We start from the raw sequence: 27,155 nt of genomic DNA, 5'->3' as shown, positions 1-27,155 counted from the left end.
CTGCACCTCCACCTTAACCCACTCCTCATCTGTAAGGGAAGGCCAGATGTGGTGAGGTTCTGTGATTGTTGTCTTGTCTGGCTTAAGCAAAACCTTCGTGCGGTCATTGTTAACATGAAGGGCCCTGAGAATAAGAATCAGCCTGGAGAATGCTGTGTATGACGAGATGTTCTTTAGCCAATCATCATAGAGGTTGAAGAGAACCATCTGAGGTTCTGTAGCCTTCAGAATAAGATCACCAAACTTCTCAACTTTGAGACAAGCTTGGAAAGGAAGCTGCAATTCTGATCCTTTGATGACAATATTGGGGAAATCAAGCAAATGTACCTCAAGGGGATCCAACATACCTTTTCTGGTTACAATGATCTGTTTAGGCTGTTCTTCAACTGGAAGAGATCTGATAAGGGCAGCAACTTCCTCAGCAGTCTTCCACTTAGCCAACTGACCTAGACGCTTCTGACCTGCCCAAACTGAAGTGTGAATGATCTTTAGGAAGAGTTGCCCTGTGCGTGGATTGAAGATGAAGATGGCACCGTTGATGGGCTTTGTTGTAAGATTACCTTCAAAGGTCTTGTGAATGGTGACACGGTACACATTGGTGTCGTCTACAAACCAAATGATCTGGTTGGAGAAGAGTTCACCATAATTCTGAGAGGAAAGGTAAGGTTCAGTTGGTTCTGATGAATACAGTTGCAGGCCCTTTCTGATGCGTTCACGAAGCACATACAAGGCCGGGTTGGCTTTCATAATTTTAGCCATTGCCTGCTGGATAAGAGGCTTGGCCCCCGGGAACCAATTGCCATATGCACTGTGAAGATTGTACGCCAAATCAATGGCAATCAGAACACCTGTCGGGGATGGGTACAGTGACATATTGTCTGTGGTGTAGTCAAGGAACTTTGCCCTAGCATACCTTTCAATATCATGGGAATCGTAATCACCCCAACGAAGCTGAACATCAATCCAGTACTTCTGTGTAGTGGAGCCATCCATGGAATCCTTTGAGTCTGCCAACAAGGAAGGTTTGGAGTAATTCCACTTGTAGGCTGCAAAAAGAAGAATATCTGCACAGGAGGAGTTCATTTTGTAAGATTTCCTAGGGTGAATAGTCTCTTTTTGTACAGTTTCAATCTCTAAGGCATCAAGTTCCTGATCAAACACCTGACACAAGTCCATCACAACTGATTCGTGGATCTTCTGCCACAAGTGAGCACGGAATATCTGAATGAGGGAGATCTTCAGTGTTGGGATTTTGCCATGCATGAAGATCCCAGTAAGATCAAGCTGCACCTGGAAACCTACATACACATTAGCACGGTTGATTGTGGGAGACCACCAAAGTGTGAAGCGACGGTTGGGAATCTGATTCAGACCAGAACGTTGAGCATTTGTCAGTTTCTTGTACTTCATGCTCTCCTCAAAACCTGAGGCCTTTTCCCAGAAGAGACCCTCCCACGTGGGGAAGTAAGTTCCTTTGAAGAGTGTGTGTTCCAAGATACCCTCTACTCCACCCAATGCCTGGATCATGTCTGTTCTGTAGTTGTTGAGATTCCACAATTTACCATCATGGCGCTGATGTGTCCACCAGAAAGGATTTTGTTTAAGAACCTGATACTGTTTGAATTCAGTACGAATCCTCCAGCCCTTGTCATAGGCAAGTGTGTGTCGATCCTTCTGGAAAAGGGTGTTGATTCTTGGTATACCCCGATCCCAAGAATCTTCGAGATCTTCCAATGTCAGACGTCTATTCTGTGCTGTTGCCTCCTGACGTTTCAGGGCATATTCTGCCCAAACCCTCTGCGAGTCCAGGAACTCCGTTTCCCAGGGTTGGATATACCTGTACAAGTTAGGAATGAGCTGATCTTCATCATGACTCATGCCAGATCTGAAATGTGTGATACCTACATCTGTCTGCTTGCTCCATCGCAAATCAGATTGAGGAATGAGAACATGCCCCATAGACAACATACCTAACCCACCCAACTCCTTTGGAGTGTAGAACACAACAGGAGGGAATCTCGAGGGCATCTTTGAATTGAGACCAATCTTGATACGTGTCTGAATCTTGTTCTCACACTTCACGAGGAGGTCTAGAAGTTCCTGTGTGTTTACTACTGCCTCACGATAGTAGGTCATAAGCCCAATCAGTGCAGTGTTCCACTTATTTACAATCTTAGTAAATGTGGTTGAACCAGAGGCCATCAGGATTTGACGCACCCTGTTGTGGAACCTCTGCATGGACTCGTCATCCACACGCAGGAAACACTGAGCAGTTCTTTCTTTGGTCACCTCATTCTGGAGATTCCATACTCCATCTCTGTGCTTGAATTCTTCGTGAGTCATGCGGCACTTTGGCAAGATACGACATTCAAACCCACTCATGTTGAACAAAAGGTTGGGGTTGTCCTTGGAATAGACAGACACAAAGGAGTTCTCCCAGTTGATGGTGGTCACTGACCTTGGCAAACGGTTCTTGATGTCCCAGAACACGGCTCTTCCTAAATTGACATCATGCTTCATCAGCCTCATTCTTGCATCCCTTGGCCAGCATTTCTTATTATTGTATCCAACAATATTCTCATTGTTGGGATCTGGATGTTCAGTTAGATATCTCTGAATGAGGTCCTTGGCTTCTTCAGCAGTGAATCTGAAGTAAATGTGAATTCTGTCTATGTATCTTGAATACAACCTGATGGGATGCTGCGTTTCTGTTGCAACATCTTGGAAGTTGAGGAAGTCGTTGGGCATCTGTGGGGAACCTGCCATATCTGCTGCTCGCCTCAAACCCAAAACTAGAAGGTCAAGCACGAGCCCATAGTACTGTACAATGAAGGAAGCAAACTGGAGACCCCTGATGATACCATATCGATTGGTATGGTTCATATCCTTGTAGTTGATGTCTACATTGTTTTTGGCTGTCATGTAATCAGCAATGTTGTGGTCGACAATCAGACGCAAAAGCCTGTTGAGAAGAGTCAAATCAATCTTCTCGTACATCTTTTCAAATTTAGACTCCAACATAACGTTGCATTCTCCTTCAGCAGTATCCCATACATCCATAAGGTTGTTGATTCCCTGGCACCACTTGTACACTAACAATGGTGGGGGTTCTGAGTCTCCAGGCTTGACCCAAGGTGGGAAGAGGCGACGTTTATCAGCCTCATACCACAAGTATTGGTCCAAGTAGGCATCTGTAATTTTTTCCAGTGGTTCTACATCATATACAGGGATAAGATGGCTGTAAAGATCCATAAACTCAATACCAACCTCCTTGAATGCTCTCTGGGTGAGTAGATGACGCTTGATACGAGACAGAGCCTCGTGAGGATTGTCATAAGCCTGCTCAATAAGACCCAGCTCTTCACGCTGTGACTGGTTTAGTCGAGACTTTACACTGTATGCTTCCTTTAGTCTTTCAAGGGCCAAGATAAGGAGCTTTGTGTCATGCTTGTATGACAAAGGAGGGAATGGAATTGGAGCAAACCTACGGGACTCCAGCCAATGCACAGTGGTTGTGTATATGGCTACGGCCTCTTCAGGGCTGATGTATGGACCATCCTTCTGATAATTGTGCTGTCTCTCCTGCTCAGCCTTCAGGTACAATCTTGTGAGACGTCCCATGTTCTTCTTACATACAGTTTTGTCAACAGTAGCACCACGCCTGATACGCTCACGGTTGTAATGAGCTGTATTTGTCCACCAGTCGGCTTTCATCTTGACATATCTTAGAATCATGTTCTCAATGGGTGTGGGCAACCCAGGAACCTTCCAGGGAATGTTTGCCTTCCAACACCTCCATGCCTCAGAGAGATGCTGCAGAATCGTTCTTGCTTTGTTCTGCTTGATTCCCTCAGGCATCATGTCTAAAATATCATGCATCACAGACGCACGGAGCTCAAGATCGAAGTGTGACTCTACCCTCTGTTTGGTCACTGTTTTTGCCACACCTTTACTGTGTCGTCCCTCAAACTGACGGGAGAGCAGGTTACCAAGCCATCTCTCCAGAAGAGGAGTGATTCCTCTCATGAAAAAGAGCCACACTCTCCAACCAGGGGCCCAGAACCCACACCCAGGTCCTTTACCTACTTGCCCTGTGTTAAATCTGTAATAGATCACATGCTTTAAATCTTTGCACATTCTAATTTGTCTCATTAATTTGTACTTGTATCTGTACATACCAGTAAGTTGACCCACATGAGCAAATATGTACTGTAGCCCATCTGCCAGTTGGAAGGCATCAACGTTATTCAGACGATACTGAACATGGGCATCAACTACTAACTTGGTCAGTCTCAAGATCTCACGACACAAATGGAACGCATTACCGAATCGAGACTTCTTTCGCTCTTTGGTAGTGAGCGTCTTAACTGGTTTTAGATTGAAGTTGTAATCCAAATGCAAGTAATTCAGGTTTTTGCGATGGATCAAGAGATTCAACATGTTGTACCCCTGACGGCATACTTGCAAGCCAACCTCAACCCAGTCAAGTGTTGTCGTCTGGAAGAACTTGGTAGCTTTGAAGGATCGGAATAGGTATCGTTTCTTCTGGGCTTTCGGTGGCCGATGTTTGAGGGCATTCAGGACGTAGTACTTCAACAACTTCTGATAGGACACTCGAACCTGAAAGAAGTAAAATTTTTGTTGGTAAAAGTGCAACATCATCCAGGAGGTGCTAACATAAGAGGGAGGGTGGAGGGGTGTGGAGTGTATTCAGGGATGGAATGGTTGGGAATGATTTTATGCCTTTTCCTTTTTGGCTACCTCCCTTGTAAGGGGGAAAAAGCCTTGGTATATGTATGTATGTATGTAAAAGTGCCACAAGGTTTATTCAACTTTACTAAACAAATTATCTAAAATTTAACTCATACTCCATTAGTGCATGTATTCATTATTGGAATCAATGATATGCACCTCCTTGTGGTCCTATAACACAAGAATAATATAATTCTATATTTTCAGTAGCTCCAAATAGCAGCTAGTTTTAGATACTTGGGTGTGAATGTGGCAGGAAAGGGAGGAGTGGGGGTGGAGGTAGAATGTTGTTTGAGAGAAGCGAGTAAATGCCTTGGTGGATTAAAAAGTGTAATGAGAAATAGACATCTGGGAATGGATGCTAAGAGGAGGTTATGTGAAGGAGTGATTGTGCCAACAGCACTGTACGGGGCAGAAACATGGAACATAAGAGAGGAGGAGAGAAGGAGTTTGAATGTGTTTGAGATGAAATGTCTGAGAAGTATGATAGGGGTTACTAGCAAGATAGAGTGAAAAATGAGGTGAGGAGGAGAACAGGGGTAGAAAGGGAGGTGGGAGATAGGGTTGATTAAAGAGTATTGGGATGGTTTGGACACATGGAAAGAATGAGTGAAGAAAGATTAGTAAAAGAAGTGTGGAAGGTGTGAATATGAGAGGCGTTCCAGGATGAGATGGATGGATGGATGGGGTGAAAGGGGCATTACAAAACAAAGGAATGTCTGTTGAGGAAGGATGGGAGAGGATAGAAGACAGGGGTGAATGGAGAAGGGTTGTGTATGGATGATGCTGTGATGCATGAGGGGGAGTGGGTGGGGGATGGGGGGTGAGGAAGTATGTATGAGAAAAATTTGACGCAGCCCGAAGGGATTTCTCCCTGTCTTCTCCTTTTCTGCACAAGGGGACAGAAGGGGGGGGGGGGGGGGGGTCCACCAGATTTATGAAGCGGCCTTGCTGTGGATGTGCTGTGTCTTGCGACACTGCTTCTGACCCAGGGCAGTGGACAGGATGCAGGGATGACTCGTCATCCTGGAGGTGCCAAGATAAGAGGGAGGGAGGAGGGTGGAGGGGAGTGGAATATATAGGAAATGGAATGGGTGGGAGTGGTTTATATGCCTTTTTCTTTTTTGGCTACCTCCTGTGTAAGGGGAAAAAAGCCTTTGGTATATGTATGTATGCAATTAGCAATATGCCAAGTACACATGAAAATGGGTATGTGATTCACCAATCTTGGATCATGTGTTGGACTTGTGATCAACAGTTATTACCTTCCAGGATGAGCTCAGAGCTCAGGGCTCATGTATGGCCTGATCTATGGGTAGTGCTTTGACCCCCACCCCTGCACATGCACACATACACACACACACCTAGGCCATCATAGTTAGAGTGCAGGTTTGCAGTGCAATGATGCCAAAACTTTTTTTTTCAGCCCTGGGAGACTCAAACTCAGATCACTGAATCAGCAGTCAAGCCAAGTAGCACGTTGCATGCACGAGTGAGAAGAGGTATCAGCATAATCTTTTATAAACTTGCCTTTACTGGTTGTCCTGGAGGGCAATGCTCTCTGTACCATGACTTCACCAAAGGAACATCAATGGCCCTCCTCATTGTGCCTGATCGCATGTTGAAAGGACGGGGAGCCCACAGCAGTGCAATGCCATTGGCAGTGTTGTCTGTGTACATGGGCCACTCCTTCAACACTGGTTCTATATCCTCTGGTAACTCAAAGTCCTGGAAGAAAAAGTTATATATCAGAGAAGCATACAAATGTACTTTCAGTTAGTGTTCACTAGAAATTAATATCAAAGTTTGGCATCAATCAAAAGAAAACTGAATATGTGCAAGGAAAGGAAAGATATAACAAGGAAGACAGGGCAGATGGAAAATAAGAGGGAGAGAAAGGTGAGTAGAGAAGAAAGGAGACAAAGTAAAGGGATAAGAGATATGAAAGAGGAGAAAAGAGCTGTGAAAGAGGGGAATGGAAGAGGAAAGGAAAGGAAGGGGGAGGAGTGAAGAAAATAAAGGACAAAAGAAGAAAAAGGAGGACAAGAGAGGAAAAGCGAGATAGAGGTGTTGAGACATACGTGATTAACTTAAATTTTGTTTGGAGAGGAAGGGAAAGTACTTTCTCTTAGTTAAGAACATAGTCTGACACCTAAAAATAAACTTGACACTCACCTCATCATCATCTGGCAAGAGTGTTTCACCCTTCACTGCATTACGATGTGAAATTGGATTAATGAGTGGATCAAAGTAAAAGGCTGGCAGATCTGGATCCTCAGTCTTAATGTAGAGAATGGTTGGGGTGTGGTACCAGCTGAGATGCACATATTGTGGCATGTTGTTGTACAGATATGGGAAGGCAATGCGGTACTCTGTGCGTACTTGGTGCCTCACAATGATTTTGTTGATGTCATTGAACTCGTTCCAGTCTTCGTCAGCTGGATTCATGTCTTTTATCAAAGGTTCAAATTTGGGGCCACCGGGAAGTGCCATATTGAGAGCCTGCCAAAGAAAACACAAGTTAATTAAAACCATTAACTACTTCAACAATTATTCTACTCCATGTAGTAGTACCTACATATACCAAGGCTTTTCCCCCTTACAAGGGAGGTAGCCAAAAAGGAAAAGGCATAAAATCATTCCATCCCTGAATACACTCCACACCCCTCCACCCTCCCTCTCATCTTAGCACCTCCTGGATGACAAGTCATCCCTGCACCTTGTCCACTGCCCTGGGTCAGAAGCAGTGTCGCAAGACACAGCACATCCACAGCAGTACAGACTGCTTAAGTTTTAAGCAGTTGATGCACTGCGAAATTTTGTGACACCTCTGTGGACCAGATCCACAGAGCATTCTTTCATGGCTGGAGATTAATCTCCATTCAAAAAAGTAATGCTAACTTCTACTAACCCTCCATTCTTGTGCCTTCCTGGAGTCTTACCCTTACCACCACTATGACTCAACCAATGATAAAAGTGATGGTTATTGGTGGCAAAATACAATACAATTACTATCATATATACATATGCTCACTGGTTTATTGGGCTAGAGTGTCATTATTTATGGAGAAGGTCAAGGGTGACGGCAGTTTGAATCCTGCCCTGGAGGAGCGTTCATAGTGAGGGCATACATACATACATATACCAAGGCTTTTTCCCCCTTACAAGGGAGGTAGCCAAAAAGGAAAAGGCATAAAATCATTCCCACCCATTCCATCCCTGAATACACTCCATACCCCTCCACCCTCCCTCTCATCTTAGCACCTCCTGGATGACGGGTCATCCCTGCACCTTGTCCACGGTCCTGGGTCAGATGCAGTGCTGCAAGACACAGCACATCCACAGCTAGGCCACTTCATTAAATCGGCGATCCCCCCATGCATAAAGGAGAAGACAGGGAGAAACCCTTCAGGCTGAGTCAAAATTTGCTCACACATACTATCTCACCCCCCATTCCACCTCATGCATCACATCATCATCCATATACAACCATTCTCCATTCACCCGTCTTCTGTCCTCTCCCGTCCTTCCTCAACAGACATTCCCCTCTTCCCCAAAGCCCCTTTCACCCCATCCATCCACCTCATCCTAGGACATCCCTTCATGTTCATTCCCTCCACATCTGCCTTCCATACCTCTTTTACTAGTCTTTCTTCACTCATTCTTTCCATGTGTCCAAACCATCCTAATACTCTTTCATCAACCCTATCTCCCAACCCCCTTTCCATCCCTGTTCTCCTCCTCACCTCCTCATTTCTCACTCTATCTAGCCTAGTAACCCCCATCATACATTCTCAGACACCTCATCTCATACACATTCAAACTCATTCTCTCTTCCTCTCTTATGTTCCATGTTTCTGCCCCATACAGTGCTGTTGGCACAATCACTCCTTCATACAGTCTCCTCTTAGCATCCATTCCCAAATGTCTATTCCTCATTACACTCTTTAATCCACCAAGGCATTTACTCGCTTCTCTCAATCTACATTCTACCTCCACCTTCACTCCACCTTTTCCTGCCACATTTGCACCCAAGTATCTAAAACTATCCACTTCCTCCAGTCACTCTCCCTTAATGCTCACTTCCAGACTACTGCCACTTTCACCCCTTGTACATCTCATCACCTTACTTTTACATACATACATATACCAAGGCTTTTTCTCCCTTACAAGGGGTATTGGTTGCTTGTTGTTGTGGCAAAGTAGCATGCAGTTGAAATGGGTGGGAATCATTTTATGCCTTTTCCTTTTTGGCTACCTCCCTTGTAAGGGGGGAAAAGCCTTGGTATATGTATGTATGTATAAAATCATTCCCACCCATTCCATCCCTGAATACACTCCACACCCCTCTACCCTCCCTCTCATCTTAGCACCTCCTGGATGACGGGTCATCCCTGCACCTTGTCCACTGCCCTGGGTCAGAAGCAGTGTCGCAAGACACAGCACATCGGCGACCCCCCATGCATAAAAGGAGATGGGGAGAAATCCCTTCGGGTTGCGTCAAATTTTGCTCACACATACTACCTCACCCCCCATCCCCCCGCCCATTCCACCTTATGCATCACATCATCATCCACATACAACCATTCTCCATTCACCCCTGTCTTCTGTCCTCTCCCGTCCTTCCTCAACAGACATTCCCCTCTTCCCCAAAGCCCCCTTCACCCCATCCATCCACTTCATCCTAGGACGTCCCCTCATATTCACTCCCTCCACATCTGCCTTCCATACCTCTTTTACTAGTCTTTCTTCACTCATTCTTTCCACGTCTCCAAACCATCCTAATACTCTTTCATCAACCCTATCTCCCAACTTCCTTTCTACCCCCAATCTTCTCCTCACCTCCTCATTTCTCACTCTATCTAGCCTAGTAACCCCCATCATACTTCTCAGACACCTCATCTCAAACACATTCAAACTCCTTCTCTCTTCCTCTCTTATGTTCCATGTTTCTGCCCCATACAGTGCTGTTGGCACAATCACTCCTTCATATAGTCTCCTCTTAGCATCCATTCCCAAATGTCTATTCCTCATTACACTCTTCAATCCACCAAGGCATTTACTTGCTTCTCTCAATCTACATTCTATCTCCACCTTTTCCTGCCACATTTGCACCCAAGTATCTAAAACTATCCACTTCCTCCAGTCACTCTCCTTAACCCATTATGTCCCACTGTCCTCATTTGAGGACACCGGGTATATTATTGTTATATTCATAAATAAGCGAATAGAATAACTCAAATATACATAAAATACAAACTATAATGTTTTTGCAACAACCTCATGTTAAAACTATGTTTCACTGATGCATACAAAAGCATTTAGTTGGGGTCCAATTTCAGGGATAAATTGAGCCACAAGTAAGCCAACATTTCATCTTCAATACAGAGTACTACTCTATCGACACCGATATTATAGGTGTTGTCACATGTTTCTAAGACGCTGATTTACCATGTACATTATATATCAGGTAATTATTATTAGTACCCAGCAAGCCAGCAATATTATAAAATGCCTGTCCTCAAATGAGGACACTGGGACAATATAATAGAAGCATGTGCTACTACAGGTCACAACAGGACAACGATAAAAGAACCTGCGACTCCCTCTGATTATTCATGTTACAACATGCCATGGATGACGGTGCCTGCTACACCCACTAATACATCATTTGTGCTCGGATCGTCGTAGGCAACACATCTGACTGAATACTGCTTCAAAGGTTGGTGCATTATAATAGTGCAACTATTTAGTTATACATACATACATACATATACCAAGGCTTTTTCCCCCTTCCAAGGGAGGTAGCCAAAAAGGGAAAGGCACAAAAACACTCCCACCCATTTCATCCCTAAATACATTCCACACCCCTCCCACCCTCCCTCTCATCTGAGCACCTCCTGGATGACGGATCATCCCTGCACCCTGCCCACCGCCCTGGGTCAGAAGCAGTGTCGCAAGACACAGCACATCCACAGCAAGGCCACAGCCACAGCTATTTAGTTATAGTAGTTATATAGTTACTGTATAATAGTAGTGTCAATGTGCGAGGGATCTGTTTCCCCTCACATGGCCAATGCAGGCCAAAATTTAAGAATAAAAAAAAAAAAATACAGAATAAATTGTTATTTTTTGTTTTATCTTATTATAATTATTCTCTTTTATAAACTTATGTATATTATTCTGTTTCATCACAGATGGCGAAGAGACAACGTTCTGTGCACTCACAGTTGAGAGAGCCCTTGAATTATTGTTTGATGAGGATGAAGAGGAAGATACAGCTGAAAGAGCTGATGTGATCATTGTACCACCGGATGTAGATGAACTGACTGACGAGGAGGATATAGCTGAAGATGAAATGGGTGAGATATCTGTTCAAGATGTGCCTGGTACCTTAGAAGTTCATGTGGATAGAGTGCTGATAGAAGAACATGCTGAAAATAAAGCTAAAGCCGCTACATCATCCAGAAAAAACGCAAATTTTGTGACTCTGAACCCATATGGAAACACAAAACTACTGAATACAGGAAGGTCAAAGTGCGTTCCAAACATCACAGGGATTGTTTGCAGAAAATGAAAGATAATCTAGATACTTTATCACCTCTGGAACTGTTTGAGAAACTTATGACTCCCGTATCTATGAGCACATTGTCAAAGAGACAGTTCGCTATGCAAGTTCATGTAAAAATATGTATGATTTTACATTCAGTGTTGATGAGTTGAAAACATTCATTGGAATATTACTATTTTCTGGATATCACAAAGTTCCTTCTGAGAGAGATTACTGGTCAAGTGAGGAAGATCTCGGGGTCCCAATCATTCAAAGGGCAATGTCAAGAAATTGTTATCAGCTTGTGAAAAGTCTTATACATTTTTGCAATAATGAAGATGCCAAGGATACACATGACAAAGGGTTCAAAATTAGGTCTCTATTGTCACTAGCCAAAGAGTCATTTCAGCAGTTTGGCATATTTGAGGAATTCATATCTGTAGATGAAAGGATGGTGAAGTACTATGGACGTAATTCATTGAAGCAGTTTATGAGAGGTAAACCCATCAGATTTGGGTACAAATTCTGGGCTGTATGTGGAGCCTCAGGTTACTGCTATAATTTTGACTTGTATTGTGGCAAGAGTTCTAGGAATGATGATAATGATGGCCTGCTACTCGGAACAAAGGTTGTTTTGAGAATGTTAGAGGCAGTGAAAGTACCAAATTCTCATTCTGTTTTCTTTGACAACTTTTTCACTGGGTATGATTTGTTAGTTCGTCTTAGGAATCTCGGTTATCAGGCCACAGGCACAGTCAGGGAAAGCAGATTGAGCAAATGTCCTTTACGGCCAACAAATATCATGAAAAAAGAGAAACGAGGCACCTATGATTATATGTTTGACACAAATGAAGAAATTCTTTTTGTCAGGTGGTCTGACAACAAGTGTGTGTGTGTTGGAACAAATTATGATAATATTGAACCTGTCAAAAAGGTGATGGCAAAGTGATATCAAAGCAAAAGGTGATGTTCCTCAGCCAAATGTTCTGAACAACTACAATGCTTCTATGGGAGGTGTAGATCACCATGACTGGTTGACTGGGAAATACGCAACTTCTCTACGGGAAAGAAGTGGTATTGGCCGCTCTTCACACGTGTATTAGACATGATGATTGTAAATGCGTGGATCATCCATAAATTCCTACATCAAGGAAAGGAACAGCTTGACTTAGTAAGCTTTAAAAGAGCAGTATGTGTGCCATATTTGAAGTCGGGAATTGCAGGCAGAAAACTGGGGAGAAAAAGTAACGCACCAAGCCCATCTATGAAACTCGCTGATGTTCGGTATGACGGAAAGGACCATGTTGTTGCAAAACGGGAACAATAAAGACGGTACCAAAGGAAACCTTGCTCCAAGAAACCAAGAACATATTGTGCTAAATGCAATGTAGCACTCTGTATAGAATGTTTTGCCCCTTATCACAAAAAGTTAATGCAAAATGATATATTGGCTTTCATGATCCAGTTTATTTGTATTGGGTTTCTTTATATCATGTTTTTTTTTTTTTAGAATATCAGATTTATTTTTACAAGTTTTCAGCATCAAGCACACAAAAAGAGAAGAATATATTTTTCTTTATAGTATCCTTTGCTAACAGATTATCACTATACAAAGCTATTACATTATCCCAGTGTCCTCATTTGAGGACAGCTTCTTATAAGCTTACTGCAGGAAATAAAGCATTAAAACCACTATATACTGTCTCTCATAACCCTTCACATTACTTAGATTACAGAAAACCGTGGAAATTCCTGACCAAAAAAACTTGGGATTTAATGGGTTAATGCTCACTTCCAGTCTACTGCCACTTTCACCCCTTGTACATCTCATCACCTTTTACCCACATTTATCTTTAGCTTTCTTGTATCACATACTCTCCCAAACTGTCACCAACTTCCTCAGTCCCTCCTCTGATCCTGCCACAAGCGCAGTGTCGTCAGCAAACAACAGCTGGCTCACCTCCCAGTTTTCTCCATTTTCTTTAACCATCTCCAATCCCTGACCCACTACCCTTATTTACCTCTCGCACTACCCCATTCATGTATAAGTTAAACAGCCAGGGCGACATAACGCATCCTTGACGAAGTCCCACTTTTACCTCAAACCACTCACTCTCTCCATTTCTAATCCTGACACAAGCTCTACTACTCTCATAAAAACTCTTAACAAGTCCTTGAAGCTTTCCTCCTACCCCATATATCTGTATAGCCTCCCACAGTGCCTTTCTGTCTACCCTATCTTAAGCCTTTTCCAGATCCATAAAAGCCCCAAAAACATCCTTCCCCTTTCCTATAGCTTTCTCACATATTTGTCTTACCACAAAGATCTGATCTACACAACCTCTACCCGCCCTAAATCCACATTGTTCCTCAACAATTACTCCCTCTGTTCCTCTCCTAATCCACTTCCATACAGCGCCTATTTAGGCGTCATGAAGAGCAAGTGGGTACACGATGATGCCGACATCGGTGTCTTGATTATATTTATTGTAGTCGTACCTGCGTGACCCTCATTCTCTCTAAACTGGCTTCATCATATTTTCTATGGTTATCAAAATTTACGGGTGAAAGAGAACGAGTGATTGAGCAGTGACTTTATTTTTTATAATGCGATTATTATGACACAACATCGCACGTCTGGCAGCTAATGCTGCCAGACGTGCGATGTGCACCGGAGTGAAGGGGTTAACAAGCTAATCCCTCTGAAACTACTACATTCACACTTGTCCCCTTTTCCCTTGTATAGTGGAACTATACAGGCACTCCAGTCCTCCAGCACTCTACCCTCTCTCCAGCAAACATTAAATAACCTCACCAACCAGTCCACCATCACTGTACCTCCTTTTTTTAGACATTCTGCATGGCATCCATCCAAACCAGGTGCCTTACCCACTTTCATCATCTTAACAACTGCCTTCACTTCATCCTTCCTTATTTCTCCTCCATTTTCCTCACTCATCACTCTCATTTTCTTAGCATTTCCCACTGCAGCTATCTTTCCCTCCCTATCCTCCTTCACATTTAGCAATTCCCTAAAATATTCTGCCCATCTTTCCCTTACTGCCTTCTCTTCCATTATCATTTCTCCATCTGCACCTTTTACCTTTTCTTCTCTACTTGATTCGCCTCCTCTTCCTCTCTTAATTTCTTTCCAAAACATCTTTTTATTACTTCCTGAGGAGGAATGGGCGGGGGGGTGGGGGGTGGGGTAGTATGTGTGAGTAAATTTTGACGCAGCCCGAAGGGATTTCTCCCCGTCCTCTCCTTATATGCAAAGGGGGACGGAGAGGGGGGGTCGCCGATTAAATGAAGCGGCCTTGCTGTGGATGTACTGTGTCTTGCGACACTGCTTCTGACCCAGGGCGGTGGGCAGGGTTCAGGGATGACCCGTCATCCAGGAGGTGCTCAGATGAGAGGAAGGGTGGGAGGGGTGTGGAGTGTATTTAGGGATGAAATGGGTGGGAGTGTTTTTATGCCTTTCCCTTTGTGGCTACCTCCCTTGGAAGGGGGAAAAAGCCTTGGTATATGTATGTATGTACTTTCAAAATTTTCTGTCATACTCTTACCCCATTTCACATCTGCTCTCCTCTTTGCCTCCTTTACCTTTTGCTTTACTTCTCTTTTCTTTTCTTTGTACCTCTCATATGACTCCTTCGTCCTATTTTGTAACCAATCTGTAAAAGCTCGCTTCTTCTCTTCTACAACCTTCTTTGTTTCCTCATCCCACCATTCACTACCCTTTCTTCTATTTCCTCCTGTCCTTCTTGTTCCACACACCATCTTTGCACACTTTGTGACTTCCTCCTTGAACCATCCCCATTCCTCCTCCACACCTAGCTCTACTCTATCCTTCACTACCTCCCACTCCTCCTTTAGCTTCTTCTTGTACTCCTTCTCCTTTAACGAGTTCACTCTAAGCACCTCCCTAACTTTTGTCCCTTTCCTCTTTCTCCATCTATCCTCCACTCTCAACTTACCTTCCACCAAAAAATGATCTGATATTCCCCCACCCTCTCCCCTTAGCACATGTACATCCTTAACTCTTCCTATCATAATCCTATTTACCACTACATAGTCCATTAGAGCTCTATCTACCACCCTTCACCCACCACCCTCTCCCATGTGTACTTATGCTTGACTTTCTTCTGAAACACTGTATTTGCTATCATCAACTTTCTTTCTAGATACACTTGCACAGGCAGTATCCTAGATGGGAGTTCAACATAGAGTAAATATATTTAACAAATCTGTAATTATGAGTTTGTGCTACATGTAAGCTCAATGGTATTGTGCAAACTTATATCAACCATTAAATAATCAAACATGCACAAAATAACAAAATGTACTCCACAGATGTGGAGGGAGTGAACATGAGAGGACGTCCTAGGATGAGGTGGATGGATGGGGTGAAGGGGGCTTTGGGGAAGAGGGGAATGTCAGTTGAGGAAGGACGGGAGAGGACGGAAGATAGGGGTGAATGGAGAATGGTTGTATATGGATGATGTTGTGATTGCATGAGGTGGAATGGGCAGGGGTATGGGGGGTGAGGTAGTATGTGTGAGCAAAATTTGACGCAGCCTGAAGGGATTTCTCCCCGTCCTCTCATTTTATGCAATGGGGGGATGGAGAGGGGGGGTCGCCGATTTAATGAAGCGGCCTTGCTGTGGATGTGCTGTGTCTTGCGACACTGCTTCTAACCCAGGGCAGTGGACAAGGTGCAGGGATGACCCGTCATTCAGGAGGTGCTAAGATAAGAGGGAGGGTGGAGGGGTGTGGAGTGTTTTCAGGGATGGAATGGGTGGGAATGATTTTATGCCTTTTTCTTTTTGGCTACCCCCCTTGTAAGGGGGTAGAAGCCCTGGTATATGTATGTATGTACTCCACTCAATGAAATGTATGTATATGCATACCTATATATACCAATACATTATCAGTGTATCCATAAACACACTTGGGCTCTGTATGTACAAGTGTTATGTTCAAGGTACATTAATAACTATCCTGGTTTCAGAATTCCAAAATATACAAAACACATCCTATCAAAAAGTCTGTACATAATATAGGTTGTGTCAACACACACACACACACATACACAAGTCTTCACAATTTGCAGAATTTGCTCTTTGTTTTTCAATATCATCCACATGACTGATTTCCCTAAATCCAGCTCACAACTAATGACAGTATTTCCCTTCTATAGTGAGGGCAAACAACATTAAATTATCTGTTTCATTAACACCCTTTGCAAGAAGACACTGTCATAGCCTCCTCTGAGAGAGGGAGTTCATGTTAAATCAAATTATATACACATACCAAAAGGTATTTTCAGCCCAACTCTCTACAAACATTCTGTGACCTTGATTCATCCACATACTCACTAGAAGGAGGGGAAGATGAGAGAGGACATATGGTGATGGGTAGTGATGATGATTGTGAGGGAGAGGGGTATTTACCATCATGCATGGAAAAAGTTTTAATATTCTCTTAACAAACAGTTTTTTAAAGAAAAAACTTACCTTAGCTGTGAAGAATGATTTTAAATCAAACAAGTAGAAGTAGTTGTTATCGGAAACATCTGTGAGAAGTTGATTGGCCAATCTGTACAATGTGGCCATCTGAGGGAGTGAGAGCTTCCACTTGCGGTAGGTAGGTCCATTGACATGTTTGGTGTCAAGTAAAGGTTTGTGCTCATAAAACCATTCCATAACCTGTGAAGAAAATTGTCATTAAATATAAATTCTGAATACAGCATATCTATTTATATACCAAGAGCTTCTTTCCCGCATACCGGAGGTAGCCAAGTCATAGGCATGCACCCACTACCACCCATTCCACTCCCATCCACCACCCGTTCCCCTTCCTCTCATCATAACTCCTCATGGATGAAGGGTCATCTGTCTCCTGCCCACTGCCTGGGTTCGAAGGAATGCACCAATATATACATGTATATACAGTATTTTTTTAAATGAAGGCAGGAGACAGGGGTAGGGGGCTGTGTATAGATAATACTATGATGCAAGGACAGGAGGGGATGGGGGAAGGTATGGAGTGGTTATGTATGATTGATGTTCAGATGCAGCCCAAAGGGATTTCTCCCCATCTTATCTTTTTATGCACGTGGGGATGGAGAGGGGGTCACCAATTAATTGAAGCAACCTTCCTGTGATGTGCTGTATCTTGCAGCACTGTTTATGAACCAGGGCAGTGGGAAGGATACAGGGAGGATTCCTAAGATGAGTGGGAAGAAAAGGTGGGAGTGGAATGGGTAAAAGTGAAATGGGTGCGAGTGGGTACTTGCCTTTTGACTTGATTACTTCCCTTGTAAGGGATTAAAACCTTTGGTATATACATACATATAACAAGGGCTTTTTCCCCTTTACAAGATGAGTAGCCAAAGTCAAAGGCCAAATCCACTCCCACCCATTTCACCCCCCACATAATCCCTTCCATTTGCCACCAATCCTTCCCTCTTTTCTTGGCCCCTCCTGGATTACAGATTATCCCTGCATCTCGCCCACTGCCCTGGGTCAGAACCAATGCAACAAGACACAGCACATCTACAACAAAGCTGCTTCATTTAATTGGCAACCCCCTTCGTCTTCTCATGCAGTAAATGAGAATAGATATAATTTAAAAAACTACTGTATCTACATAGATAAAGACCTGTTCCTCCTTATATGGGGGGTGAAAGAATCAAAGCATGTCTCCACCTTACGCCCATACTACCCACCTAAGCATTATAATTATATACATATCTGTGGTCTGTCTCATTTTTCCGAAGAAGAAGAAGAAGAAGAAGAAGAAGAAGAAGAAGAAGAAGAAGAAGAAGAAGAAGAAGAAGAAGAAGAAGAAGAAGAAGAAGAAGAAGAAGAAGAAGAAGAAGAAGAAGAAGAAGAAGAAGAAGAAGAAGAAGAAGAAGAAGAAGAAGAAGAAGAAGAAGAAGAAGAAGAAGAAGAAGAAGAAGAAGAAGAAGAAGAAGAAGAAGAAGAAGAAGAAGAAGAAGAAGAAGAAGAAGAAGAAGAAGAAGAAGAAGAAGAAGAAGAAGAAGAAGAAGAAGAAGAAGAAGAAGAAGAAGAAGAAGAAGAAGAAGAAGTCCACTGCCCTGGGTCAGAAGCAGTGTCGCAAGACACAGCACATCCAGATAGTTAAGGATGTTGTGCACTCCAATTAAGGATATTCACTGGCCCAAAATACCATGGAAATAATTAGTTAAGATGCATACACCCAAATTAACAAATCTTTAAGGAAACAAATCTACTTACTTCTCCATCTTCTTCTGGGTCTAATTCAATCTGAATGGCTTCTAGAGGCTCTACATCCAAAACGTTGTCTGCAAAATCTAAAGGAGGTTCTTCATCATCAAAAGGTGGAAACCTCATGCGTTTGAAATGTCTTCGATCTCTCTTCTCTCGTCTCATCATCATCCACATGGTTGACCATTGAGAAATGTAGGCTGGTTCAATGACCCATGGAATTTCATTTACAAAAGTGATGGCACCAGTAATGTGATACAACACCTGAAAATATAAAAAAGCAATCAATTGGTTGCCATATACATATATGTACATACATACATACATATACCAAAGGCTTTTTCCCCCTACATGGGGGGTAGCCAAAAAGAAAAAGGCATAGAAACCACTCCCACCCATTACATTTCCTATATATTCCACTCAACTCCACCCTCCTCCCTCCCACTTATCTTGGCACCTCCTGGATGACGGGTCATCCCTGCATCTTGTCCACTGCCCTGGGTCAGAAGCAGTGTCGCAAGACACAGCACTTCCACAGCAAGGCCGCTTCATAAATTCGGCAACCACCCCCCCTCTCCGTCCCCCCATGCAGAAAAGAAGACAGGGAGAAATCCCTTAGGGCTGCGTCAATTTTTTTTCTCATACATACTTCCTCACACCCCATCCCCCACCCACTCCCCCTCATGCATCATAGTATCATCTATACACAACCCCTCTCCATTCACCCCTATCTTCTGTCCTCTCCCGTCCTTCCTCTACAGACATTCCTCTCTTTTGTAATGCCCCTTTCACCCCATCCATCCATCTCATCCTAGGACGCCCCCTCATATTCACTCCTACCTCTGCCTTCCACACTTCTTTTACTAATCTTTCTTCACTCATTCTTTCCATGTGTCCAAACCATCCTAATACTCTTTCATTAACCCAATCTCCCAGCTCCCTTTCCACCCATGTTCTCCTCCTCACCTCATTTCTCACTCTATCTAGCCTAGTAACCCCTATCATACTTCTCAGACATTTCATCTCAAAAACATTCAAGCTCCTCTCTTATGTTCCATGTTTCTGCCCCATACAGTGCTGTTGGCACAATCACTCCTTCATATAACCTCCTATCATCCATTCCCAGATGTCTATTTCTCATTACACTTTATAATCCACCAAGGCATTTACTTGCTTCTCTCAATCTACATTCTACCTCCACCCCCACTACTCCCTTTCCTGCCACATTCGCACCCAAGTATCTAAAACTATCCACTTCCTCCAGTCTTTCACCCTTAATGCTCACTTCCAGCCTGCTGTCACTCTCTCCCCTTGTACATCTCATCACCTTACATTTGCCCACATTTATCTTCAGCTTTCTTCTTTCACACATCTTCTCAAACTGTCACTAACTTCCTCAATCCCTCCTCTGATCCTGCTAAAAGTGCAGTGTCATCAGCAAACAACAACTGGCTCACCTCCCACTTTTCTTCATTTTCTTAATCATCTCCAACCCCTAACCCACTACCCTTCCATTCACCTCTCGCACCACCCTTTCCATGTAAAGATTGAACAGCGAGGGCGACATAACACATCCCTGATGAAGTCCCACCTTTACCTCAAACCATTCACTCTCTCCATTTCTAATCCTAACACAAGCTCTACTACTATCTATGACATATATATATATATATATATATATATATATATATATATAAAAGGTGGTAGAGAAATACGGGTTAGTGCGAGAACACTGTATTACTGTCGTTTCGACTACAAGTCTTCGTCGAAACGTCAGTAATACAGTGTGCTCCCTCTAACCCGTATTTCTCTACCACCTTTTCACTCATCTGTCCCACCTTCATAACAACAATATATATATATGTATATATATATATATATATATATATATATATACATATATTAAAATTCCTTTTATCCGACCTTCGAACATCCGACTAGTCCAAACCTCCGACTTTTTTCTTCAATGTCCCAAGTCCAATAAAAAGTTGAATTTGTCCAAACATCCATCTAGTGGATGTTTAGTTGTTGCTATCGCCACTATCAACTCATGGCACTCAGGTCAGCTGTTATTTTTGCTGGCATTTTAGTGTTTGCCTACCTTTGGCCATTGGTGGTTGTTTCTCCTCCACTCTGTTGTGTTGTTTATTATGCTTTATTGTACCATAAATAAGTGAAAATATCCCAAACGAGTGATTTTTTTTAAATCTGTTAGTGTATGTCCAAACATCCGACTTTTCCAAACATCTGATCTAGGGTAGGTCCCACCAAGGTTGGATTAAAGGAATTTTACTGTGTAAATATATAAATATATATATATATATATATATATATATATATATAAACATTTAGTATGTGTTTGAGATGAATGGTTTCAGAAATGACATTAAAAAATTTAGAAATGCAGAGGCAAAGCAAACAGTGGATGTGGAAAAAGTGTGTAGGTAAATCACAGAATAAATGGAAAGAATAAACAAAGAAGCCCTTCTGGGTGTTCACATGTGGGTACGTAGGAACTCTTCATACATGTAGCCAAACTGCAACAACTAACCTGCACATCTCTTATTTGCTCCCAAGGCATGGGCATATTCTCCAACAACTTCAATACAGCATGTGGCATAAATTTGAGGGCACCTAAGTACACTCTCTTGTCATGTCGGTACTTGCGACTGGACATGTCCCCATGATCCCGAATAATCTTGCGGATGTGCTCTGGGGGCATCTCTTCCTTCTGCACATCGACAAACCCAAACTTTCTTTTCTCAGCATATTTCTTGTTGTGTAGTTGTTGCCATCTATAGCAGAAAATTGTGAAATTATACATATAAAAGTAAACTATCTACACTATACACAATAAAATGTAGTTCCTCAAATTTGAGAATCATATTAGCAAAAACAGCCAGTGGCATGCAGACCTGGTGATGCATAGGAACTTCTGACTGACCCCAAGATTCAAGTACAAGGCCTAATATTGTGAATTATTATGAGAAAGGAAAATATTTTGAATATGTAAATGTAGATGAAACATGAAATAAACACTATTTGATTTATGATATAAATCAACCAGATTTATCAAGTTCTTTTCCTTAAAGGATACCTCCTGGATCCTCACCCCCCCCCAAAAAAAAAAAAAAATACAGCCAATATAAAGACCTATTGGGTGGGTTTGCTGAAACAAAATTTGAAACACACCCTAATCCTACTGCCATCTCACAGTTTCTATCTTTATTCTATCTGTTAGCAGGCAATTTTTTTTTTTAGCACAAACTCTTTTTGGCATCAAAGGGTTAACTCCTCAATCCTATTAGGCTTCTATTTCACTCCATTTTATGACTTATCTTTACACTTATGGAAGATTAAAAAAAAAAAATTACCTTCGGGCTTTCTCCTGCATCTTCTCCATTGATATATTCTCCACAGGAGGAGGGCCTTGTTGCTGTCTGGGCTGGGCCTGAGCCTGGGCCTGTGCCTGGGCTTGAAAGTGTGCCTGCATCTGGGCATGAGCAGCCTGGGCCTGGGCTGCAGCAAGGTGTGCCTGCTGCTGCGCCATAAAGGCCCAGGGGCTGCCCGGTATTAAATATGGTGGAATTGCCATCCTGTTTTCCCTGCAAACATTAAACATATTTATCATTGCTTACTTTCTTACAAAACTGTAAATCACACAATTCTTGCCACTGTATTCTGACGTGCCTTCTTACATTTTATCAAACATCTTGTACTTTTCAAAAAACTTACATTCTAGATTGGATATTGTTACACCTTAAAAAAGAAGACAAGATTTATGAATGACCAATCTTTATCAATTCTATTACATTCAGAGGATGGGCTTTTCAATATAAGGAAGCAAAAAATATAAAGAAATAAAATAGGTATACTATATAAATGAAAATTAAAAATACTTGCATAATATGAAAGCTCATATTAAAATTTTGATGTGTATGACAGATGAAATATCTATGATAATGAGTAGCTGAAAAAAAGTTAAATAAGAATAACAATAAATAAATAAAATAAGAAAATGGTAACATTCCTAAAACATACAAGCATGGATATTTAGCATGAAACTTTAGTTGTCCAACATCTCCTAACCTAACCATTTCTATGGATAAAATATATTTTTCATCACTATCAAGTTCTGTTACTGGGTGCCCTTGGTCAAAAGTTACTCTTCACGGGAAAAAATGTGGCACTACCAGTTATCTGTATTGAACTGATGTCATGGATTTTGTTCAAATATATTTCTGCTACCTGTTACCTACCCTGAGGCTTATCAATATTGCTGGGGCACTATTTGTAGTATCACTTCTGGATGTTTTTTTTAAAAGTGCACACCTACACAGTATAGCATTAAAAAATTAAACGTTACCGGTAATTATAATTCACCAATGCAATAAATATTTTTCTTGGCAGAAATCAACATCAGAAAACATTGCTAAAAGCTATACAGAAATGAATGAAGTCGCTTCAACTCCTTTAGACACCATCTTTGTCTTGATAGATTCAGAGGTTGCAGACAATGATGACCACCCTGATGACCTCTAGAATTACAGGTACTGCATTACTAAATGTAGGTTAGGTTAGGTTAGGTTAGGTAGGTTAGGTTGTTAGGTTAGAATATACGCATTGACCATACCTTAATTTCTTCGGCCACCGCCTCTACCAGAACAAAGATGGGGTCGCAATCATCCGAAGTGGCTACATTTGTTTGTTTATAGCTTTTAACAACCCTTTCTATTATTAATTTCTACAAGAATAACGTAAATTACATTGGCATATTATAATTTATAAAATTATTTAATTTTCTATTGCTATGTCACATATGTGTGTGGACTTCTAAAAATTTACCCACTTCTGTCCTATCTTGACAGTAAATCAATATAACAAGTGATCCAGATTCTCCTGAAGTGTTACAACATATGCAGCTTGCATGTCCTGCTCAGGGGAGTACAAAGGACAGCACAGATCCCAAGAAACAGGGGGATCCTCTTCAAGGAAAGAAAATATTTCTCCCACAAACTTCAAAATGCCATTACAACACCATAGCCATCAACCTTAAAAAACAAACTAATTAAGACTGAAAGTGACATACTAAAGTCACGAGGTAGAACGTAAATGTAATGAAAGGAAAGCAGTAAGTATAATAAGAATTCAACAGTAAATACTTCTTTATGTATGCAAAGAAAAAACAAAGTAAATTCTCAGGTCACCCCATTAATAGATGAAAATTGGGATACGATACAAGACCACTACCTGACAGCCATACAACCTTAAGTGTATGAATCGATATTCAGCATACCCATCGCCAACACAATGACAGACTATCCCAGGTCATTGAAAGTGTGATAGAGGGACTTAAATCTTCATCCTCAGCTGAGCCATATGGCATGGCAGGACTCTTTCTAAATGCATGCAAGGAGAAAACTCTCACCCATCTTGCATAAAATATCAAGACAATCCCTAGATGAAAGCATGGCCCCAGACAGCATGCCCCTATAGAGGAGAATCCAAAAACTAGACCTGTCACCTTAACTTCATTCATTTAAAATATATTTGAAGCTGTAGTGGGAGGAAGCCTATGTGGCTTTTTTGATAAGAAAGGACTCTCTCGATGATGGATAACACAGTTTCTGCTAAGGGTGAGCCTGCCTATTTTAACTGCTATCCCACCAGATATATATAATGGAAAAGCTGGAAAAGAGTAGCAGTGTAGATGTTGTCTACCTTGACTTTGCTAATGAGTAATGCCTTCAATAAAGTAAGTAAATCATGGCATCCTACTACACAGGCTGAAGGCCTTGGAAGCAACAGGCAAGTTGGGTCAATGGTTTCACAGCTTCCTCCATGACAGACAGCAATGAGTAGCCATCAACAGGACAGCCTTGGAACCCTCTTCAATGATAAGTGATGTCCCACAGGGCTCCATGCTGGGCCCATTCCCATGCCTAGTATTCATCATTGACATCAACAGCACAGTTGAACACTTCAAAATATCCTCATTCACAGTTGACACCAAAATCACCAAAGAAATAAGGGGGATCAAAGACACCAACTTCCTCCAGATGGACCTTGAAAATGAATACATCTGAGCTGTTGACATGAAATTCAACAAAACCAAATTTGATCCGATAAGGTATGGCAAAAGCCTCACATCCAACACTACACCACAGCTCACTGAGATATCATTAACAAGGCGAATGCACAAGACCTGGAATTAATGTCAAGTCGAGATGGCAAGTTTATGAGTATTACACGCATTGACAACATTGTTGACAGTGGCAGAAAATTATTAGGATAGATCCTCAGAACATTTACATCAAGGAATGAGGATTTCATGATTACATTTTGGAAGATCCTGATACTGCCTACATTTGAATACTGCTACCAACTGTGGAACCCAGACAGAATAGAAGAGAAACTTGTGTCCAAAGAACCTTTCCCAGCAAGACTGAGAGGAGTGCTATATCTCTCCAAGCAATCTCCTTCACCATGGCAGCCCCTAAGCTCTTCATATCTCCCCAACTTACTGAACACCACATCCTGCAGAGTGAAAGTATTCAAAAGGCAGCTGGATGACTACCAACAAGTAATTGAAGGCACACCTTCCACACCATCCTATAGTAACATGTGGCTCTACTACAACAAATTGGTACATCATATACCACTTCACTGGAGGCAACATGGCCAGGGAGGCCTATTCACTAAGATCTCAGTAAGGCAACATAAGGTAATGTACACATGTTATTAATATGGATTTTAAAAATTCATGTTTTAATATACATGTGCTGAAAATAATGAAATATAGTATTATTTTAGTTGTCTACAACTACGTGATATAGCATAAGAAAATGAAATATTAATTTTGTAAATTATAATACATGAATGTAATATGAAATTTTCTTGGCAAAAAAAAAAAAATTCCTACAAGCAAATATACTAATGAACGAAGTTGCTAGCATAGGTTCAGGGTGCCATCTTGTCAAGTGTTTGTCGTCTGCCCAGTCCAGTAGAAATGTCAGTTACATGATGGACATCACTTTGTGCACCGGTTGTTCTCCCACTCCAGGTGATGTTAACAAGCGGTGTTATAAAACCAATAAGGCTTCTCTAGAGTTTCTGAGAGAACCAAACCAGGGGACCAGGAGGTACACACTCAAACTATTAAGCGGCTTTGGCATGGGTATTGAGGCCTGGTGTACACCCTTGGTACTTCCGCCAATACCTCATGAGGTATATATTCTTGAAAGAATGCTATGGAGCTGAAATCCATGCATTCCTTCAAGCTATAAGAAACCTTTAAACCCCACAATCAGAAAGTGATTGAACAGGCTGCCGACATCCGTCACAATGACAACAATCCGAATGACATTTAAATTACAAGTACCAATTTACTAAATACAGGTTAGGTTAGGTTAGATTAGATAAATTTATCATTTTTTTCATTTCTTGAATGTCGGCATCTATCAAAACAAACATGGTGTACCATTCGTCTGGCTTGACTTCATTAGTTACTAAATCTAATTTAGCAACTTTTTTATTGCTATATCATGTAGTTGTGCACAACTAAAATTTTTCCTACAATATCTAACTACACTGACCAACTATTGTTCATAGTTATCTATATAAAAGGTATATTTAACTTGTGTTAAGGAATATATGTTGAAAAATGTCAAGTACATACTGATGTTACTGACATCTAAAATAATCTTATGAAATCTGTATCCATCACGACTACCCAGGACCGGCTCGGGGGGGGGGGGGGGGTTACAAAATAGCTAGTTGACCTGGTGATACCTAACAATTGAATGCGACATATTGATATTGTTTGTACGAGTTTTCTCTATCTTTGATTTAGGCAGCACCCTCTGCATGAAGTAATTTGCCACATTCAGTCGGGTAAGAACACATGTTTGATAAGGTTTAATTTCCAACTTAACAAAATTTATAAGAAAAATATTATAGCGAAGTTACTTCATGCAGTGGTTACCCGTCTAAACATAAATACCGGTACCTTACGTTAATTTTTTGTTAGTTAACATCTTTTTCCCGATATATACACTAAAATTCATTAGTTCATGCGTAAGAGAATGTATTCTAAAACAATGAAATTACGAGGAATTAATAATTTCGTTTATGGGGCGATCCTAAAATCATAAACAAAAAAATGTGAAAACAAACTGCGAAGACCCACACGAAAACAATTACCATAATACTTTTCTTGCAGTCTACTTATTAGTTCCACACATATTTAATCTAACGCTAAAACAGCCTATCATACGGACTATTAAAGCATCTTATCTCCGTGTCATTTCTTGAAATACTAAATAGTAATCGTCCGCACCTTGCGAGTCTCCCCAAGTTACAAGTATGTAGACAAGCCAATCCAATGACAATACTTATATATTATTAGTATATGCATGTAAGTTTACTTTATGTTCGATACATAATGTTATTCGGTCACATAGGAGTAACTGGACATGGATAACTTACTACTTCATTGCCTTGTAGGGAGTATATTTTGTCTTAAATATTTCACCCCTATATCTTCCGTACCCTGTCTAAACGTTGTGTTGTCGACATATTGTGCTTCGTTTGTATCATTG

General features: G+C 41.6%; 1 protein-coding gene and 1 long non-coding RNA gene across 2 annotated transcripts; one reads left to right on the top strand and one right to left on the bottom strand.

The window, feature by feature from the left end:
* Positions 1–27,155, bottom strand: Prp8 (pre-mRNA processing factor 8; the record flags this gene model as incomplete). Its single annotated transcript, XM_076176072.1, is given in 8 exon segments — positions 1–4,620; positions 6,283–6,480; positions 6,928–7,254; positions 16,819–17,010; positions 18,565–18,819; positions 21,107–21,350; positions 21,930–22,160; positions 27,043–27,155. Coding segments are annotated over 7 exon segments (6,057 nt in total), but the record flags the coding sequence as incomplete, so codon positions are not given.
* LOC143019990 (uncharacterized) lies at positions 5,735–14,352 on the top strand. The gene is made up of 3 exons (XR_012965874.1): positions 5,735–6,254; positions 10,322–10,474; positions 10,950–14,352. It is a non-coding gene; the product is annotated as an uncharacterized LOC143019990 (long non-coding RNA).

The sequence above is a fragment of the Oratosquilla oratoria genome, chromosome 38 (assembly GCF_046742065.1).
Source record: "Oratosquilla oratoria isolate Oo_2021 chromosome 38, ASM4674206v1, whole genome shotgun sequence".
NCBI lineage: Eukaryota > Metazoa > Arthropoda > Malacostraca > Stomatopoda > Squillidae > Oratosquilla > Oratosquilla oratoria.
Note: the sequence above shows the minus strand (reverse complement) of the source record. Positions and strands in the feature narration are given on the sequence as shown.